Source organism: Cygnus olor, chromosome 8, assembly GCF_009769625.2.
Source record: "Cygnus olor isolate bCygOlo1 chromosome 8, bCygOlo1.pri.v2, whole genome shotgun sequence".
NCBI lineage: Eukaryota > Metazoa > Chordata > Aves > Anseriformes > Anatidae > Cygnus > Cygnus olor.
Genome location: NC_049176.1, coordinates 2,804,116 through 2,824,668, shown reverse-complemented (window position 1 = coordinate 2,824,668; position 20,553 = coordinate 2,804,116). Strand labels below are relative to the sequence as shown.

At 40.9% G+C, this 20,553-nt stretch overlaps 2 protein-coding genes across 7 annotated transcripts in view; one reads left to right on the top strand and one right to left on the bottom strand.

The window, feature by feature from the left end:
- PLPPR5 (phospholipid phosphatase related 5) overlaps window positions 1-2,681 on the top strand; it is an 84,843-nt gene extending 82,162 nt beyond the window's left edge. Inside the window, exon 7 of the transcript XR_005821858.1 lies at window positions 813-2,681. The gene's annotated coding sequence lies outside the window, so the exon portion shown is untranslated. The remainder of the gene's footprint in view (window positions 1-812) is intronic.
- SNX7 (sorting nexin 7) overlaps window positions 1-20,553 on the bottom strand; it is a 42,676-nt gene that overhangs the window by 9,944 nt on the left and 12,179 nt on the right. For 2 of the 6 annotated variants that reach the window (XR_005821857.1, XM_040564810.1), the window contains exons 1-9: window positions 18,504-18,736; window positions 14,374-14,478; window positions 12,337-12,519; window positions 11,423-11,467; window positions 10,354-10,464; window positions 9,766-9,930; window positions 8,585-8,786; window positions 6,775-6,974; window positions 3,185-3,271 (exon numbers count right to left, since the gene is read on the bottom strand). Coding sequence is in view for 5 of the 6 variants with exons in the window: in XM_040564810.1 (XP_040420744.1) it covers window positions 3,185-3,271; window positions 6,775-6,974; window positions 8,585-8,786; window positions 9,766-9,930; window positions 10,354-10,464; window positions 11,423-11,467; window positions 12,337-12,519; window positions 14,374-14,478; window positions 18,504-18,677 (1,272 nt within the window). In the remaining variant the exon portion in view is untranslated. Of the gene's footprint in view, window positions 1-3,184; window positions 3,272-6,774; window positions 6,975-8,584; window positions 8,787-9,765; window positions 9,931-10,353; window positions 10,465-11,422; window positions 11,468-12,336; window positions 12,520-14,373; window positions 14,479-18,503; window positions 18,737-19,265; window positions 19,268-20,553 lie in introns of those variants that run through there. The other 4 variants (XM_040564808.1, XM_040564811.1, XM_040564809.1 and 1 more) reach the window with 4 other exon arrangements.

Below are 20,553 nucleotides of genomic sequence, written 5' to 3'. Positions count from 1 at the left end.
ATGACAGTCTAAGGTTCCTTATCTATGGTGGAAATGTACTTCAGATAAGATTAGAATTCATGCCACTCATTGTCAGCAGAATTTCTGGCTACTAGATTGCACTGACAAGTTCAATCTGATGTCTGTGAGATCATTAGAAGCTACATAAGGTATGCCTAGGAATAGAAATGTGCAAATAAAGCCAAACTCAGCATTTGGCACCAATTCCAATAATAGTACTTCTCTTTTCAGACTTTTTTTCCAATCTCCTATCATTCTGAAATCAGTCGGGTTACAAATGTTAGCAAAATAGTTCAAGATGTAATAAAAATTAAAACATAGTAAAAGCAGATGCAGAAAACAGTTAAAAGTTACCTGAACAGTTAAAAATAGCAGTACACCACTCTCCGTGGCCAAACTACCATTAATACAAAAAGCCTTCAACTTCTAATTAAGAAAAAAGTCTTCAGGATATAGCCACCACTCAATTACAGAGGACAGGATTTTATGATTAGACTAACAGATATTTGTCTTGCTGCTCTCTTGAGCTTGCAAGGAGAATTGAGGTCTCAGCAACAGCATTTTTTGAAATAATCAAGAAACAGAGAGGCTGGAAAGATAAAGCAAAGATCTGAACACCTAAGTAATCATGTGATCTATAGGCTTCTACCAGAGCTGTAACAAGGAAATTCAGAAACAGTGAAAAAAAGACCAGGTTTACTGGAAGCAAGGACAAACATCTCCTTATGGAGCAAAACACTGTCAATATCAAATCAACATGGTATGATCGATACAATGCTAAAGGAAAAATTATTCCTTTCTGTCTGTAACAGCTGAAGAAAACGGAGTGCATGCACCTTGTCTGAGGACTCCATGAGATTATACCAGAAGTACTTTCTGAAAAGGCCATGTCCTGCCAGGCAATGTCCCTTCCCTACGGTGAACAGCAGTAAGACCAGCTGCTATACAAGTTGTATGAAATTGCCACTCATCACTGAGTCACTCTGTGCAAATGCAGTCGTTTTTAGCAAGTTGCCAACAAACCATACAAATGGGAAGTACTGATAAAAGGGATGCAATGTTGAAAAGTTGATCTAACTAGCTGTGTACAAATAACTTAAGCAGTGACCTGTAACACTCCTTTTTGCCAAAACAAATTATTAATATATATTGTGCTTTCACATACAACGCAACTAATAGACCTGTCTATGATACAGCCACTGTGAGACCTCACTTAGCAATTAATTGTCCAGTGCATAGACAGATATATCTTATAGATAGGCTGAGACTAGAAATATTTAAGTAAAGGTTTGCTGGAAGATGGTCTTTGCTTATTCCTATAAATGTGAAATTAGTGTTATATAACATGTTAATTTATTTCCAAGAGAAACTGTATTTCAGTCACCTTTTATGTGACATTCCCTATAAACCTGGGGGAGCAAAGAGCAGATGTGGTTCTCCTGGCAGCCAGCGATCTCTCTGACCCCTGCTGGCTGGTTCCTGGCTGCAGCGATGCCCCTGAACATCCCTGCTACCCTGGGCCAGGGAAACCGTACGAGCCCCCACGCTCCCTCCAACTCCACTCTCCCTCCAACTCCACTCTCCGTGTTGCCCAGAGGCTGCCCCCTCCCCACCTTTCAGTTTTACAGATTTGGCCTGCATCCACCAAGCCCTTCATGACGGTGCTCTGCCCGCGCGGGGCAGGCAGGACAGCCAGGAGACAAACCTGGGGCTCGGGCCCCATGGCTGGAGCAGCTGGGGAGACACGGTGGGCTGGGCGAGGAGCCGGCAGCACGGAAATACGATGGCATTGCTGGTAGCTGCAGCTGGCAGAGGACCAAGACCTGTCCTCTGTGCCCCAGCTCCGAGCATCGGGGGCTTCTCTGCCTCCTCGCATTTTGTAAGAGCTTTAAACTTTATCCCTAAACTAAGGACAGGAGAAGCAGCTGAGGAAGCAGAGAAACAAAAACAGATGAGAGAGCAAAAAGGCAGTAAAATTTAAGTAAACAGAATTTCTGCTTCAGGAGAAAAAATTTTAAAAAATAGGTGTATTTACTGACTGTCCCACTGCAGTACACAGAGGCAAATTATGAAATACACTGTAGACATCACAGATTTAGATAGTGGTAATATATTCTTATTTATTCATTTAATTGACAAGAAATCAAATGAAAATATGCACTTCAGCTGCCAAAAACTACCTAAACAGCTCATCTTTACATGAAAGCTAATTACAACAACCCTAATAAAAAATGTCTGAAATGTCAAGGACTTTCTCCATCGATATACTAGAAAGTTGCAGTAATTATTATCTAGTCATTTTTATATATTATTTACACTGTATAATGCTTGGTGTTAACACTGGGCTAAAAGGACATTATTTAGGCTGTAGAGCTCAACTATTAAAAATTTTAAAAAATGCCAGTTCTGCTCTCCACCATAGCTCTAAGCTGCATAGGTGGTAACGGAGGAGTGCAGAAAAGGTGTCCCAGCATTGGTGCCGACATTGCACAAGAGTAGGCTGAGGCCAGAAGTGAGCCAGTGGCAACAGTGGGCAGGCCAGCACTGAGGCCGTGCAAATTTATCCCAAAATTCCTTTAAGTCATCCCACTGAACTTCACTGGTGGCTTTCAGCATGCCTGCTTCCATGAGTTACTACAGGTATGGTCTCACTGCACTAGAATGAAGATGTCCGACTGCTAGTAAAAAAAAAAAATCCTAAAAAATAACCAAATAAGACAGAAACTTGAAGGAACAGGATTGAGAGCTTTTCATTTTAAATATGTCTAATGGCTTTGCTCATTCTACCTCCTTTTCCTCTCCTATGTCAACAGAGCAGCGGCTATGAGAGCACTGCAGCAAGTCTTACTTTCTCTTAACTCCCAATGGGGAAGTAAAGAGAAATGTTAAAAATAAACCACAGCACTGCCTGTATTGACAAAACATGATCCATGGATGCCCATTATAACCAGTCCTTTGCTACAGCTGCCTATCCACTGATGTGTTGCATGTTTCTCATGGTTGCCTCTGCCTAGCATGCACAGCTGCAAAGAACAAGCTTTTTCAGAGAAAGTATGGGACATACAGAGACACCATACAGTTACAGAGCATGGCTTCACAGGACACGCTTTCTTCAGGGGATTCTTCTCTTGCAGTTAGAGTAAGGCCTAGAATATTTCAGCATTCTGTACAGAGACGTACTCACCAGATCCTTGTCTGCCTTTTTATTGGCTAAAGCATCAATTTTGGAATTGAGTTCGCTTTGAATGTGGTCTCTCCTTTTCAAAACACCCTTAAAATAAAAAATAAATAAATAAATAAACAACTAACTAACTAAATAAAACGCACTAAATTTTAGCCATGTATTCAGAAAACCATCAAACAATTTGGAAATTTAATAAATTAAGATCACAGAATGAAACAATTCAAGAATTTTGGCATGATACAAGTACTTTCCTTTAAAAAAAAATAAAATCAGGTAGTAAGGACTCATATTTCAATACCTACCTTTTATCTTATGTGATTTTTCTAGATCTTGGTAAATCCAAAAGCAATGCCACAAGACTCTGCCAGACACGGTATCATTGCTAATTGTATGAGAAAAACTACACCAGCAGTTAACTTAGTAGTAACTCAAACTACAATATATTCGTTTTAAAAAAGCAACATGAGTTTGTGAAATCAAAAGTATCTTATTTGAGGAAAAGCTACAATACAAATTAGAATAAATGACTAAGAATGGTATACAAGGTATTATTGAAATTGTGACTTTAACCAATATTATTCTGCAAGCGCCAACTGTAGTTCAGTAAAATCAGATAAAATTATCATAAAAATAATAGATGCAATGACATTGATATGTGTGCCTATTTTCAGTATATGTAATTATTTCCTCCCCTAAAACTGTCTTACAGGTATTAGATTTTTAGCATAATGTCAAAAAATAATTAGAAAGGGGAGGAAATGTTACTTGTTAGACTACAAAACAGGAATGGTGTAACAGATTAAATTTCCATTTCTGATGTTCATTTGCTATGTGACCTTGAGCAAGTCTTATAAATTTCTCTTTGCCTTAGTTTTCTCATCTGTAAAAGCATACTCAGGTGTGCTTATCTCACAGAAATGTTACAAGGCATTAGTCCTTTTAAAAAAAATCATCAGAAGCAGGACATACATAATTGCAAATGTCAAAACCTCCTTTTACTGTGCATTGCCGCAACTGGTTTTACTGCTTCTTCTGCATATACAAAAAAGATTTTCAGTATTTACCTCTAGCATAGGGCATGTTGAAACAGCACAGGGCCTAAGCAGCTCTACCTTTTCTATCTGTCTTATTTGACAGAGTTCTCTCTGATATCTTGTCACTTTAACAAGCACGACATAAAAAATTAGTAGGTGAACTTTCAAATAATATTTCATGTTTCCTTTTGAACATATATTCACTAGAAAAATTTGGCAAGCCTGACTTGGGACAACTCCAAGTACTACCTTAGCACTACATACTAACGCATAAATCTACCTTTCAATAGCTTAGAATATCTTCTGTTTCAATAAATATAGAAAATGTTTAGCTGTAAGCACAGAAGCAAAACAATTATGTCTAGAAAAGCTGTCCTTCATATTGTAAGTGCTTTATCTTTTTATTATTTCTTTTGCCTCTTTTTATTTTGTTGACTATACGCCAATTTTTATCACAAATATTTCTTAAGTTACAAGATAAAAACAATAATTTTAATAATAATGTGTTGCAACTATAGGCAAGTGCTGAATTCCAATGTCAAACAAAGGGACTGTGTTTTATATACGTATCATTATACTTTTGTAATTTGTATAATAATTAATACTACCCTGCCACAAAGCCATCAAATAATTGTATGTGGACCCATAACCAATTCAGAGCTGCAGTTTGTACCCTGAAGCACAGCAGGACAGTTACACTCTCTAGATTTGTTGTCTCCACTGTGAGGCAGTTAGAAAGGAGCCTGTCTAGATGTAAATATTTAACTATGAATTTATCTCTTTCCTCAGTTTAAGGCTGAACTCCCAACACCTGAAAATACAAGGACTAATCCATTGTACTGACCACAACTTCTGCATGTTTGCACGTTATCTTCTTGCAGCAACACACAAAGGTGCCTGTGATGAGGTACCCTAGAAAGCAGGTTTTACTAGTGTGTGACTTCCTTCATTGTATTTTTAGTATGATTAGTAGTCCCCTCTCCATACTGTGAGAGGGAAGTAAGTTGTAGGGAAAAAAAACAAACAAACATGGTGAATGAAAGGAAAAGAGCAGCAGTTTAAGAGGAATGAGCTAGTGGAGAAAGATTTTCCTTCAGACAGGACCTCATGGCAGCTTAATGCTGCATTGCAAGTGTTGCATCAAGGCAATTGCAACTAAGAAAAACAAAACAAAACAAAAACAAACAAAAAAAAAAGGAAAAAAAAGAAACCAACAGTGAGTAACAGCAACTTGCAACATGTGCATTAAGAGCCAGGAAGTCATTCTGTGGTTTATGCAGACAAATCTCTCTGTGCTACACACAAAAGCAAGCACCTGTGAAAGGGTGAGCCAAACTGCAAACTAGAAGGCAACGTCTCTTCAAAAACATGAGGGATGGGATGGCTCACAGCTAACAGACTTACAAGTTCTGAAAAATAAGATTGGAACTGGGGGAGGGGAGGAAATACTGCAATTTGCCAAGATAGTAATCTCTTCATACCTTTAAGCAAAGTAATGCCTATCTCCATCTGCCTGCATGTACATTTAAATACCGAGGCCTGTGAGATACAGGACATTTTGTATGGTCTCTCTTTTAGTGAAATTTGTTTTAAAGACAGCGGTCACTGTAGTGACCAGTGTAGTGACACAGTAGTTCTTAACCTTTCAGTTGCTAAGCCATATGGAGAAATGGGCAATGCTGTGCACCGTGCCAACAAAGGCCTATGCTGGCCAAGTTAACTTGGGTCTTGCTCTACACAAGACCCATAGCACACTCAGCCCCTGCTCAGAAACCACTGCAGTATGAGCAGGACTACCAGCAGAGACACAAAAACAGATACTGCAGATTGCGCTGGCATGGCAAATCCTAGACAAAGGCTTGTTTGTAGACATTTCTGCTTTCTGAAGGCAGCAGAGTGGGAATGATGACATGCTGAAGTCAGTTTTTGAATTATGTTGATTGTCAGGTCAGATTTTTTACATTCTCTCCAAGTGTAAGAAAAATACGTATGTGAAGGGAACTGAGAGCATCAGCTTATGACAGACTAAAACTTGCTTATATAATGACCCAGGGACTGGAAGTTCCCTGCTTTTCTAGAAAAAGAAAACATAATTTAGGAACATCTCCTAGAAAAGGAAAGAACCTCTCCAGTCCTCCTCCCCCTCACAATCTGTTACTAGATGAGTCCGTATTTCACCAGTGTCAGAAGGGGTCTTTCTAAACTGCTGTTCCTCGAGCCTTTCTGTGTTCCAGCCTCTCTGCTACAACACAGAGCTCTCTTCAGAGGGCAAAATCTAAACTCTTCTGCACTGCTACCAAGACTGGCTCCATGCCACACAGAACTATCAAGCCTTTCTCATCTGAAAGGGGTGCCTCTAGCCTGATTAACAAGGGAAACAGGACAAACCGGATTCTCTGCTAATGGACAGCAATCCTGTACCGTGCAGGTTTACTAAAGGCAGTTAACAGTGATAGCACAATCATTTTCATCAGTTACAAACTCTCTTCTAGAGTTTGTCAGTGGCCTAAGCCAAACTTCATATACTGTCATAAGCAATCCTTAAGGAAACCTTACCATCAGAATTTCACTGTAGAGAACATACTCATGTAAGATCGGTAACAGATTTTCCGAGAGCCCTGCCATTCGTTTCTCTGTAGCCTTGCAACACTTGTCAATGCAGCTGGCGACGCCTTTTAGGGAGTCTGCTATATCTTCTTCTGATGCTGACCAAAGTGTGTGGATGGGGCCGTATTCCTTCATTTCATTAAAATACTCTTAACAGGAACATATACACAGGTTAGTTGTTTGTTCACTAACAGGTGTCTAAGCGATACGAATTGCAACCTCATATTTACTGTGAATACAGCAAGAAACTGGGACTAATGTTTAATATTTGCTTAGTATGTTCTAAAAGGTGCATACTGAAGTTCATTCCAGTTCTGCAGGTGTTACCTTCTTCAGAAACTTGTATTAATCTAAACAGATAGGTATGCTAAGAATTGCTTCTCTTATGTCTCTGAGCCAAGTGCTAATTCGTGGAAGAAAGAATAAGGTCTAGAACCTCACTGCTGTTTGGTAGTACTTAATTTGGCAAGGCTGGTTATGACCTGGAAGATGTTCATAGGAGGGTACTGAGAACACGTTTCCATTTATTGAAAACATAATTTTATCACAATTGAATTTATAATGAAGAAATGTCCAACAAAAGTTGCCAAACAGCTCTGTGCCATGAAGAAATCGATATTTACTTTGAGATCACTTTGACAAAAAAAACCCTCCATAGATAATGTAATTAAGACTCTCATGTTAGGCAATTACAAGCAGGAATATTTTCTGAATGTTCTGAATCACAGTTATCAACAGGTCACGTCCCCAGCAGTGTAGCCCTGCACACTAGTGTTCTGCCTATTGCTATTTGGAAAATCTAGAAAGAAGATACATCCAGCAGCACTTGGGAACATGTCAAAATTCATAAGGTTTTCCAAGAAATATTTTGTCATTGGTGACTTGAACCTAAGAACCTCAGCCAGATATTGCCACTGGACTGAACTATAACAAAAGGAACCCTTTTCGGCAACATTTATTTTTCTTTTATAAGACCCCTCCAGCTTAGTGAGGACACACTGAGATGTGGTACTGCACACTAAAGCACAAGGTCTCGGTTACTACAGAACAAAGTGTAGCACTTCAAATTATATTATATATACAATAACATCTCTCAAGTGCTGACCAGTAGAAATTGTAAACAGACCTCGTCTGTCAGGGTCAAGCTCAGAAAGTTAATAATTTAGAGTTTCAAGTAGGTGTGCAAACTGCTGTTACTGATGAAAAATATGAGCTTAAGTCATCCTTCTCAAGAAAACTGTAACAGGCACAGATTCCCATGGCAGAAACTATGGCCAACAGCAGAGCTCTTAAAAATAATCTACTTGGTCAACACATAAAAAAGGTGCAGAATGAAACTGAAGAAGACATTTAGAGATCTGGAATCTGTGCAGCATTATGCCAGCACAAGACAGGAGAAAAAAACTGTAACTCTACGTTCCATTCAAAGTACAAAACAAAAGGTCATGCAGATCTCCAATAACCACAATAAAATGACAGCCACACTTGTTATGTTTTCTTCTTTTTAAGCTCCTTACCAGGTAGGTCAATGACATGTTAAAACTTTCCCTATTACCAAGCTATTCAAGTTAACTTGAAGATCTGCCAGAACAATGACCATTATGAAAAGCACCGTATAAATACAAATCTCCCCTTTTTCCCTGCTTGCTGGAAAAAAGTATTTTGCTTGGCATAATGAAAATGAATGTACTGTTTATAACAAGTTGTTTTCCAGTATATTAATTTCTTAAATCCGTAAAAAGATTTGTTTTCTACTTACCCCTTTCTTCCTTGTAGATTCTATGAGCTATTTTGTCCAGTACATTTATTTTCTGACTAAATGTTTCCATATAATCATTCATTTCTGTAAACATTTCAGGACGATTTTTAACTCCTCCTCTTACTGAGGATGCTACAGCTCTTACAGTCTGTCCCATTCTGCTCAGCAAACCAGGGCCCTGCTTCTTGTGTGAGGAGAGTTCCTAAAAACAGAACGTGCTGAGTTTACTTGCACATATATTTTTAAATTCTTTAAAAATAATATGTGGTTAAAAGCTTTCTTTTTTGTTTTAAAACAAAACTATATTCATAGACCTCTGGGAAAAAAAAAAGGCAATTCAGATGTCTTTTTAGTGGATAAATCTCACTCTAAAATTATTAGACCAGTGTAAGAACCATAACCGTCACATGCATTTATTAACTAAGCCTTTCTGGACAAACATAAACATGCTGTGCGTCATGCTCTCACAAAGAATGATTAAAGATGGCAGAAAACCTTTACCCTTTCGTTCCTTAGAGTTGACTAGATTGCAATTTAGCCTTGTGAACAGGAAAGCAGAGGTAATGATTGCAGAAAACAGTCACTGAGAAAAGCAAACCATGTTCCTACTGGAAGAAATAAGCCAGCTATTTTCTGTAACTATTTTTACATGTTGATAGAATAACCTTTGCTAAAGTTCAGAGGCAGGCTTTCTGAGTACAAAACTCTGATCTTCAAGTGGCAACATCTTGCAAAAATACCACAGGAAATTCAAAGGATATATTTTTCTTTTATGAGACCAATATAACTTAAAAAAACAAACAAGCAGATGAAAAAGACAAGTGCCATGCCAAAACAATAATTCATTGAAATTACTACTTTTCTTATAATCTTTGAAGCTTATGTGTATAATAGAAAGCATGCAGAGTTGAAATATTGTGCCACAAAAATCCAAAACGCAGCAACAAAAACTGCTTTGGCAGGTACAGCAATATTTATGGCCACACGCAAGATTACCAAATGCACAGAAGAAAAGGTTATCTCGGGGGACGAATATTCCATAAATTCCACACCTTCTTCTGACATTTCTGTAACAAGCCGTGGGAGGATGCTATTGAATACTGAACTAGGGAGACTCCTGATACACTGCTAACACAAGATGTGGTTTCATATAACTGTAGATAAAAATAAAGCCATTTTACCCAGGCTTGTGCAGTAAGAAAAATTTTGAAGTCTTCATTAAAAGTTAAAGTTGGATGATCAGCAATGCGGTTCAAAAATTTATGTAAAGCTTTTCTTCGAGTCTCAATGAATTCATCGCTAAATCGTTCCACCATTCCTTTCATTATGAATTTTTCAGGCAATGGCTAAAAAAGTAAAGAAAAAAGTATATTGTATAACTTGCATAATATTAGGGATATTATAATAGTTCCTCTACTTACTGAAAACATAGATATAGCTTGTAAAATTCACCATGTAAAAACAAATTGCTACAAAACTATCATATTTAACAGTGGTATAAACTGGTACTTGTAGCCGATAGTATAGCAGGATACAAGTACAATTAAGAAAGGGGAAATAAATTACTGCAAATTACTGCAAATGGCACAATTACAAACATAAGTAAATTACAGAATTTTTAATTATCGCTTATATACATACATATAAAGCTACTAAAAGGTTAGTTTGATGTTCATGGGAGTTCAGAAACACAAGAAAGCCTTCAAGCAGCTCTGTTTAAAACTGGGGTCATCTTATAAATTAATAAAAATAAGTTTTAACAAACGAACAGGAATAATTAGTGTTGGATGTGCTTCTTCGAGTTTGCTCTTCAGCCAAAGAAAATCCTGATACCGTCTTCGAACTTCATATTCACAGGAGTCAAATTCACCACGAGATGTCTGAAAACCATGGAGATAAAAAACAGGACCAGAAAGTGAGAATACTGTGAAAAAAAGAACAATATTGTTTTAGATTTTGAACAAAACTGCATACCTGAAGGGAATGCATACATGATTCTATTTTGCCCTTGCTATTTGCTTGCTCTTTTTTAATGCACGATGATCAATTTCTTAATGACATAGAACATGCAATTTTAGCAACAAATCAAAGTTCTACTTTAAAACAACAACATCAACAACAAAAGAAGTACTAAACAACATATTGATCTAAAATAATCACCCTAGCAGTCTTTTCAGAAGATTTCAATCATTACTTTACTGTGCCGTTTCCCTTTTAACAATCATGGTTATGTTGATTACTTTTAGGGCACTTCTTCTGAAGTGATTTAAAATCGATGAGTGAGGAAAGTCCATTTTTTAGCATTCTGAAAAAACTAGAAATAGCTGACATACGTCCTTGGGGCCTGCTGATGCCAGTCAACAATCCCCACATTCAGAACATGAAAACTTCAGCACATCACAGAAGTAACATTTCCTGTGCTGTTTAATGGATTCTGCTATTCCATCATCAATTCCAGTTCTGTAGTCCTTTGTCAGAGCTTGCCAACAAACCTTTAATGCTTATAAAAATGCTTATTACAGCACTGCGAAATTGTCAAACCATGAGATTTATTTTATCACCACTCTATCTTCTAGAATCAAGCTACAAAAAGCTCATGTTTTCATCAGAGTGATGCATGCTGTTTAGCATTTGTTGTTGCATGGAGATTTATAATGCAATGCAAGTAAATTCTAAAAAACTCAAAACACACTTTTATAATCTAAACATTTTTGAGGACTGAATATATTTTTTTCAAGTTACGTGGGAGGAATGACATTACTTTATCATCAACAACCAGGATTTAAATTAAATGTGATAAGAAAGGATGGAAGAGATAAAAAAGCAAAAGCAATCTACCTTACAGCCCTTCCATACTTGCCTGCAGAAAAAATGTTCTTTTGTCTACAAAAAGATGCATAAAATGAAAATTATTGCTAGCAACCTAATGAAGATAGCTCTCTTCCTACTCTTTAAATATTTTATGAGGAATTGATAACTTCTCTTATTTAAAGATGAATAATTCCCATTTGAAAATTTGGTTTTAAATGAATCTTTTAAAAAGAACTCAAAGTAAAATAAATTAACACAGTAATTCTCAAAACACAGCCTGCAGAATATTTGCTGGTAATCCCAAATGATCTGTCTGGTCTCACAACACTAACTTTCTTCCTTATTTCCAGTGAATAATTTGCATTCAGGACAGCTAAAAATACTCTATGTTGTTTCCTAATATTACTTTTTTTTCATTTGAGAATTGTGGCAGTTTCCCAGAAATCATATGCAACTGTTGATGGGAAACAAACTTCCCCATGGTAGTGGGCACTGCAATTACAAAAGAATGGAGCTGAAAGACTTTGTAGCAGCAAGTCTTTTCATGCAAAGAAAAGACTGCTGGCCTGCAAGTGATCCAAAAGTCATATAATACATGGGCTAACATAGAGTCTTCAAACAAAATCAGTGTCTCTGCTGTTTCATATTCATGTTGAAGATCACAATAGAAAATATTTATTTCCATATAGAACTGAATTTGCCATTGAAGGAATACCAGCTATTTTCTCAGTATAAAAAAATCTATGTACATACGTCTGTAGACTTTACTGATTTTTTTTAGAAACTTCCACAATTTCATACAGTTTTAGTGGTCTATAACTCATAGCAAAATCAGACTATGATTTCAACTTAGTAATATCCCACAGAATGGTTCAAAAGAAGAGTGAAAATACTACTATTGTTACCAGTGTAAGCCATTAAGGCCATGAATAGATGCTTACCTTTGTGATTACTCTGTATGTAATGAATGTTTCAATGGCTGTAATGTGGCTTTCAGGATCATCGACAGTAATGAAGAGATCTCTTAATTCTGGTTCATCTTCAAATTTATACTGGTTTATCATAGATGAGGGGGATATTGTCATTGAAGGACTGAATGAGTTTGCTTCAGCCAATGATGTATCCTGCATATAAGACATGAGAACATTCATACTGAAACATATTTACGCACACACAAACATGTCTCAGATGCTATAATGTCAAATTTTTAAATAGACTGAGAAAACATAGGGCAGATGAAAGAATTATACGATATGTGGCAAATCTATTATCCTTTTCAGTATTCACTTCAGTAAGGATGTAAGAAATGAGACTTTAACTCTTTAACTGATGAAAGCAAAATGCTACCATTTGACAAGACCTTTATGCATAGCTAGAAAGAGAACTTGCCTGTGAATGCTAAAATTAGTTATGATTACAAGCACCCACTATTTGTGTAGTATGATTACCAGCTTTATTATAATTGTTAGAAACCAGTTACTCAGGACTCATCATGCTTCAGTTCTCTCTAGTAAGCTGAACAGGGTGGATAAGAAATTATGATTTTAAAAAACAAGACAAAATCTAAATCAGAATTTTTATTGGAATTGGGTATCCCAGTTTGCATATATTTTAAAATAGAATTTCAAATGGGAAACTTTTACAGAGATGTAAATTTAACCTTTTAAAAAAAATGAATAAGTAAGAATGCAGTACAAAATTGCTGCTTAATTTATTAATTAAATTCACTAACTCAGAAAACTGCATAATAAATAAATTATTAAAAATAAATGAGAGCAATTAAAATCAATAATCATATTGTAAATATCAGACATTTAATATAGCTTTTCTAATACATCCAATGCAATGAAGTATTTCAATTAATAACAAACTTCAATATTCCCTGGTGTTTTTGGAAAGTTGCTTTCTCTTTTGAAAAACTTAAGTTTATATGCAAAACTGGATAAAAATGGCTATTTAAATCAGAATTTCTGAATGAGATCATCAGGCAAATGAGCAACCACCCCGCCTCGTGCCAGCCAACCGCTGTGACCAGCCAGGAGCCCCGCGCTGTGCTGCCATCCTACACAAGACTTCTATGCTGCCCTTGGCACTGGGAGCTCGCTTGAGCTACCTTTCTATCAGCTTTATGCCACAGTAAAACCAATTGCTTGCTTGTCCAAGCCTGTGAATAAGCAACATAGAACAGCTTGGGTTGGGAGGGACCCTAAAGACCACCCAGTTCCAACGCCTTGCCGTGCGCAGGGATGCCACCCACTAGACTGGATTCCCCTTGGCCCCATCCAGCCTGGCCTCGAACACCTCCAGGGATGGGGCATCCACAGCTTCTCTGGGCAGCCTGCTCATGAAATTGGCTACTCTCTTGCAAGCAAGATAATCCCAGAGTGTTAAAAAAAGGCCCTTTCTGGTGCCTTGCTGGCTATGGAGCATGCAGAAAAGGGATGTTGCTGAAGAGAGAACTGGTGAAATGTCAGGAGTGGAAACGTGTGTGTCCGTGCAAACTGGAATCAGGTTATTGCCATGTGGGACTGAAGAGTGCAAGACTGGTGTCACTGAGGATGGAAAGATTTTCTCCTTTGGATTTAACCAAACCAAAGCTGCCTCTGGGATATGTTCTCCCCTCTCACTCTTTTCCAGTCTTAAACCTCATCGTACACTGCCAGCTCCCTCCTTTGGATTTTTCAATGTACTCTCACACATACGGAGTAGAAACTTCTATTGGGAACTATGCACTGAAAGCACTCATGTACCAGATCTCCCCCCATCACGTATGTACAGTTCTTTGACCAGGGAAACAAAGCCAAGAACAAAGATTAAAGACAATACTTTAAATATTATAGAGCTGCTTCCTTGTATGCCTGCCAGTCACATTATGTATTTTACTTAGCCTGTTCCAACCCACGATTTCTGTACTGATGTAGTCTGCACTGCTGGCAGTGGTGGAGGATGAATAGAAAAGCTGTGTTTTCATGGCTCACCAGCGCTAGCTGCCCATGCTCCCCATGAAGAATGAAACTGCTTTCCAAATGTAATAGTTCAGGGCAGGCCATGTGATTCAAAGCGCTGAGACAATGGGAAATTCCCTGGGAGAGAAAAATGCATGTGAGCATGTAAGGGACTTGGATGGCCGTATACTTGAGGAATAACGATATTGCAAAGCCTAAATTGGATCAAGGCAAATGTGTTTCATATCTTCTAATTTCCTATGGGTCATTACTATCTTAATATTTCCTTCCTCTTTCTAGGTTGCTACTAAAAGTTGTTCTATACAGGCAGGTTCCTGAAAGCATGCTTTTATATGAAAGGCCTAAAAAATACATAGCTTATGAAATAAAACACTGACAGTAAAAATCCACAGAGTAAGCAGGACTTCTGGTTTGTTGTACCATGGTTACTGTGTCATCTGCATGTGAGTGAATGCATGTAAGGTTTAAACAAGTATCTGTTTCTCTATCATCATGATACTTCAGGTTTATTTCCAACAGTTCTTGAAGTTTGCCTGACATATCTGATGCCATCACAGGGGAACACAGTTAAATAAATTAAAAAAAAAGATAATTTTCTGTTTTCTACACAGCTGTAATTTTGGGGTTGGTACTGTTTTTGTGTGCATACTGTTGACAGTGGAAGTTGTATGTCAGGGGAAAAACAGACAATTCTTCCAGCTCTTGGTTTTTAAAACTTGTTTTTAAACTTCTTTCCTCTTTATCTATGCGAAGAAAATCAAGGCCTTGCCCTTGATAAGGAAGTACTTTCCCACACCTTCCACAACTGCATGTGCCTACCACCCCCCTCCTCCCTTCCATGCCCTTGAACTACTGGCAGAAGAGACGGCAGAGCCGAGTGCTGATCAGCAAGTGGGTTCGTGCACTTTGAGTTACTGGCCAGGGCAGCAAAGGGACAGAAAAACAACGAGCTCCTACAGCGTGGGGGCCTTGCTCTGTGTCTCCTTTCTCTAATGCCAGCAGTTACCTTATCCCACTCTCACATTTGGGCTGAAATTGGTCAGTAAGACTCCAAAATTAATAAAGGACAGAAAACACTCATACAGCAGGGGCAGCCTCAAAGTAGGCCGAGCACAAAGCTGAGCCTGCAGCTCTCTGTAGAAAACATTAAGCCCAGGGGTTTGCCAAAGCACTCCTCCTCCCCAGGGCATGACTCAGGGCTGCCGCCATCCTTCCCAGTCAGGACCCAGAGCTTGCACTCTTCTGGGGTCAGCAATCCAAGGCAGGTCTGGAAGCAAAGGATGTGGTGGCAGAGGTTATCTTATAAGTGAATAGCTTCGTTGTTGGAGCATTCTTCAAAGGAAAGAGATTCAGGAAGACAGAGTAGTTCCTTGGTTGAAATACTCAATTTTGAAACAGGCTTAAATCCTCGATCAACTTGTTCTGGAAAAAGTAGCTTCTATGCAATTCTGTGGTGGCATGTACATCTTTTCTACAAACACCATGAATTAAGTTTTCTGTAATCATGGAAGGGAGACAAGCATTATAAAACAAGAGTTTTGAAAGGAGGGCTGCTTAACTATTTAAGTATTAACCAAATCACTGACAGCTTTGTCAATGTCATGTCAAGGTACCACCAGCAAGGAACACAAGGATTACTGGAGTACAGTACATGCGGTACTATACTTTGAAACCCATGGAAGAAAGCAGGTTGCAAACACTGCATTCGTGTGACTCATCATTCAACCCTGAGAAGCTGGCTCTGCTAAAACGACCTCAGAACTTTTTCCATGGTAACAGAAACTGGGATAAAGTGAAATGCATGTTACATTATGAAATGCTGTATCAGAGCTGCCGAATAAAATGCTAGTCTGTAATATTTGAGGTATGTCACCGGATATTGGGCCAGTGGTTTATGACACTATCAGGTTAAATGTCTATGAATTTTCATACAATAAAAGCTTTGCGTTTACAACTTGAGTAATAACTTATGGTATTGAGGCTGACAATTTTTAAGAACCTCATTTTTCACCATTTTGGTAGCTGGTCCATTTCACTGACTAAACTTAGAAGAATGAAGTCAATGTCAGTGTCAGGCACTGAGCACTGCACTGCCGCTGCATCCCATTTGGCCTGCAAACGCTGGGGACCTTAAAGACAGTAGTGTGAGACACTCCATTAAAATACAATTTAATACAAGGTGGTCTTGGAACAGCACATTATGGAAAAATCAGTTTTATAAAAATAAGTCTGATGCTACATTTAGCTTGTCAGTTTCCCTTTAATATACAGAACACACACAAACAGAGGATGCAACCCCCAATCACCCTCACGGCTTTTCATCTTCCCAAAAGATCAGCCCTCAAGCTGCAGCTGAAAACAAACTGAATTTCTGGCCAATATATAACCACTAAATGCAGGTGTCTAAGATTTGAAAAGAACACTGAGCTTTAACATAGTTTGACACATTTTCTTGTTCGCAGAAATAGGTTATCATTTTGCATGCGGTAAATCTTTTATTAGTAGCTAACATTAACAGTAGTTAAGATTTAATATAAGCAAGAAATATTTTTGCATGAATCTAGGTGGCAGTAATTTAAGGATATAGATATTTCCCATAGAGCAGCAGTATCTCGTATCATCTATACTTGTTTTTATTTTTTATTCTCAAGGAACTTCACCCTTGAAAAGCAAGCATGTTGATATGTTGTATTGATAGGCACTGACACCTGCATGCAGAACTGCCTGAGCTTACCTCGTAAACGCAAAAGGATTTAAGGTAAGATACAACTAAAGTTATATTTAGCATTGGTTTTGTCTGCAAGTTCAGCAAATCATTCATTTCTTCAGATCAGATCAAGACTGTTACTTTTCTAAAAAGTATGATTTAGCTGAACCCTAGTTATAATTCAGAAAAACACTGATAACTTGGTGAAGTTTAGCCTGACCTCTTGTATGTTACAGACTATTAAATTACCTAATAGGTACCTCTGGTGTTAAAATACATGAATTTCAAGAATTTTATTGCAGTCACAGTTTAAATACATAGCTCCCAAGAATGAGGCTTTTATTCTGATGGTTTTTTTTTTATTCACACATATAAAAAAGTATCTTTTTTACAAAAATATAGAAAATATACATAATTCATATTACATTTGGTCCTAAAAAAAATGTTTGTTATCACATTTTCAAATAGGAAAAATATTTACTATTTCTTTCCATTGTCATACATCCTGGTACCCAACAGTTCAGAAGTCTCAGAAGGTGGATGGGGCCATAGCTGCCCTATACATTTTTTCCACCTTAGCTCTCTGTACATCCTTATGTGATATTTTATATAGTCTTGATAGGGCAAATGTATCCATCACATGCTCTCTTCCTTAGTGGCTGAGGAGGCAAGAGTTAAGCCCTATCTTAACTAAATCAGCACAAAATGAGAAACCTTACACGTGGCAGCCACACCATACTTCATTACATTCATCAAAATCAGTAATGCTGGCAAGGCTGGTGTACGCGTACATAGAGAGCTAATGCCGTGTGCTTGCAAAATGTGTGCCAATGTATCATCGCAAAATGCTGCTGTTGCCGACCTATGCGGCGGTGCCAGTTCCTGGCCCTCCCCTCGTCTTTAACAGAAACTCGGCCTGAAGCTTGCAGATGGGTGCTGGTATTCCGGTACAGCCGCATCCACTCAGAGGGACTGTTAATTTAGTTCGCAGACACGCGCACACGGTAGGCGACAAATACGAGTGACACCAGCATTACTCGGGCTCCTGGGCAATTTCAAGGGACGGGCAGCCTGCCCGAAGCAGCGCGCCCCGTTCCCTGTGCCAGCCCGGGAGGCGGCTCGGCGCTGACCGGCGAGGGGGGGACCGGCACCGGGACCGGCCCGGGGGGACCGGGATGCAGCGCACCGGGGCGCGGCAGCCGCGGAGCCTCCCCCGGCCCTGCCCCGCTGACGGCCGGCCCGAGCGCCGCGGCCCCGCGGCCGAACCCGCCCCGCCGCTGCCCGGCGCCGGAGGGACGGACGGACAGAGAGAGGGAGCCAGGACCCGCCCGATGCCGGCGGGGCCGCCGCGGGGAGCGGAGCGGAGCTGCCCTGCGGAGCCGGGCCTCCCGTCCCGTCCCGTCCCGTCCCGGTCCCGGTCCCGGTCCCGCCGTACCTTGCTGAACACCTCTAGGTCGTCCTCCTCGTCGTCCAACTCCAGCACCTCGGCGGGGGCGCCCAGGAGCGGCGCCCGGGCCGCGCCGGGGGGGATGGCGGGGAGCTCGGCCCCGATCCCTCCCCCGGCGGGGGGGAGCGGCGGCGGCCCCGGTACCCGGCCCTCTGCCTCCATCCTCGCTGCGAGCGCGGGCGGCCGCCCCGCCGGAGCCGCTCCCCGGGGCACCGCAATTGGCCGCCCGCCGCTCCCCCGGCCCCGCCCGCGGACCGCCTTCGGACCGGCCCCGGCCCCGGCCCCGGCCCCGGCCCCGGGGCGCGCCCAGTGCGCAGGAGTGGAAGCGGCGGCGGCTGCGGGAGGCCCCGCCGGGACGGAGGCGGGACGGGGCGGGACGGGGACGGGGATGGGGACTGGGACTGGGGCTGGGGCCGGGGCCTCTCGGCGGAGGCCAGTTGTGGGGCGGAGGGGGCGGTCCCTCCTCAAAACGCCCGTAAACGTCTCCGTGGGGGCGTGCGGGGGCTGCCCGCGGTTAGCCGAGCGCCTGGCGAATGCTTGTGGGAACTACGGCCTCTGAGCTGGGGCGCTGCAAAACAGCGAGTCTTGTCCGTGAGAGCTCAGGAGAAACGGACAGCTCGGGGTTTATTTCCTGGGAAGCCCCCGCCAGACCCGGCAGGGACTGACCGCCCAGGCTTCTTTCTTCTGCTTCCAAGTCTGCCCAGCTGGTGGGTGCCCTGGCTGCACACACACATCCGAGGCGGAAAATACGCCTTGCTTCTTGCCTCGTGTGCCTCGGACAGCCTTTCTGTTGTTCGTAGCTGGAGGCTTACTTGTTTGCTCTTGATCTTGAGGTCTGGTCTGCTCTCTGATGTTGAGGCCAGAGATCGCTTTGGGGTCAGAGGTTTATTTGTAAGATATTGGCACCATGTTACATCTGGAAAGAGGTTTGTGTGGGAAATAATCAACCATTTATAAATGGTGAAGCTGCAATAAGTTCAAACATCAGAACTGAGGGATTGTGAAGCTGCCTGAGTTCCTTAGCTCTTCCCTTTGAGCATCCCTGTTACTGGCTGTCATCAATGCAGGGACTGCATGTTTTCCCCACAGCCTCTCCCTCGTCCTATGCAGGGTAATTCCTTGAAAGCAAATAAGATGGAACAGGCAGTGGTGCTTGTTGGGGGAGCTCAGGATACCCGGGAGGTGAGCAGGCAAGTTGAGGGCAAGAAGGGTTTGTGCAGCAGTTCCTGTGCTGAACACAGGAGTTCCTCTGTGCTGCTGGGCAGGTCAGACCCACCGTGTGGAACAGTGCTCTTTTTACAGGCTCAGTTTGAAATATCTGAAGTCAATGGGAACTTTGTTAATGTTGGCTTCAGAAGTCCTAGACTGGTACTTAAATGGGCAGATGTGGCATAATTTTTCTTTACCTTTGTTCCCTAGCTGTCAAATTAGAAAAGGCAAAACCCATAATCAAATGAAAGTACTTCGAAAGCCATTCATTCATGAAACACTCTTAGCAACTGATGAGGAAATTCACTTCATATTTCATGCTTTTCAATGAACTCTTGAGCCACAACTTTAAAGAGAGAGATAAGAATGAACACCGAATATTCACAGAAGTGTGCAAAGTGAAAATGAGTATGTCTATGTAATTCAAGAAGGTATGGTCAGACATCTTGATCTTTGAAGAAAAAAGTCCACAAGAGCCTACAACTCAGAGGGACCGGTGCTGCTTGTGGGGTCAGGACAGGGCTTGGCGCCCAGGAGCCCTCACACCTCAGCAGGCGGCTGCAGCCATGGTCTGCACTCTGCTGCGGGCAGGGGGCGACGGGCTGTGCTGTGCTCGGGTACTGCTGAGGTAAAGCTGGTGCTTTCTGTAGCTTTCAAGTAACGGCGGGCCCTGGGGTGAGGACCTCGGTTTCTGCCTGTCTGCAGAGCCCGTGGTGGGGCCTTGGGCTTCGTCCCGTGCTGCTCAGCGAGGCTGGTCCCTGTGGCGGGGCAGACGCTTCTCACCCAGCACCAAACACAGCTCTGCCCACCTCTGTGCCTCACGGCACCT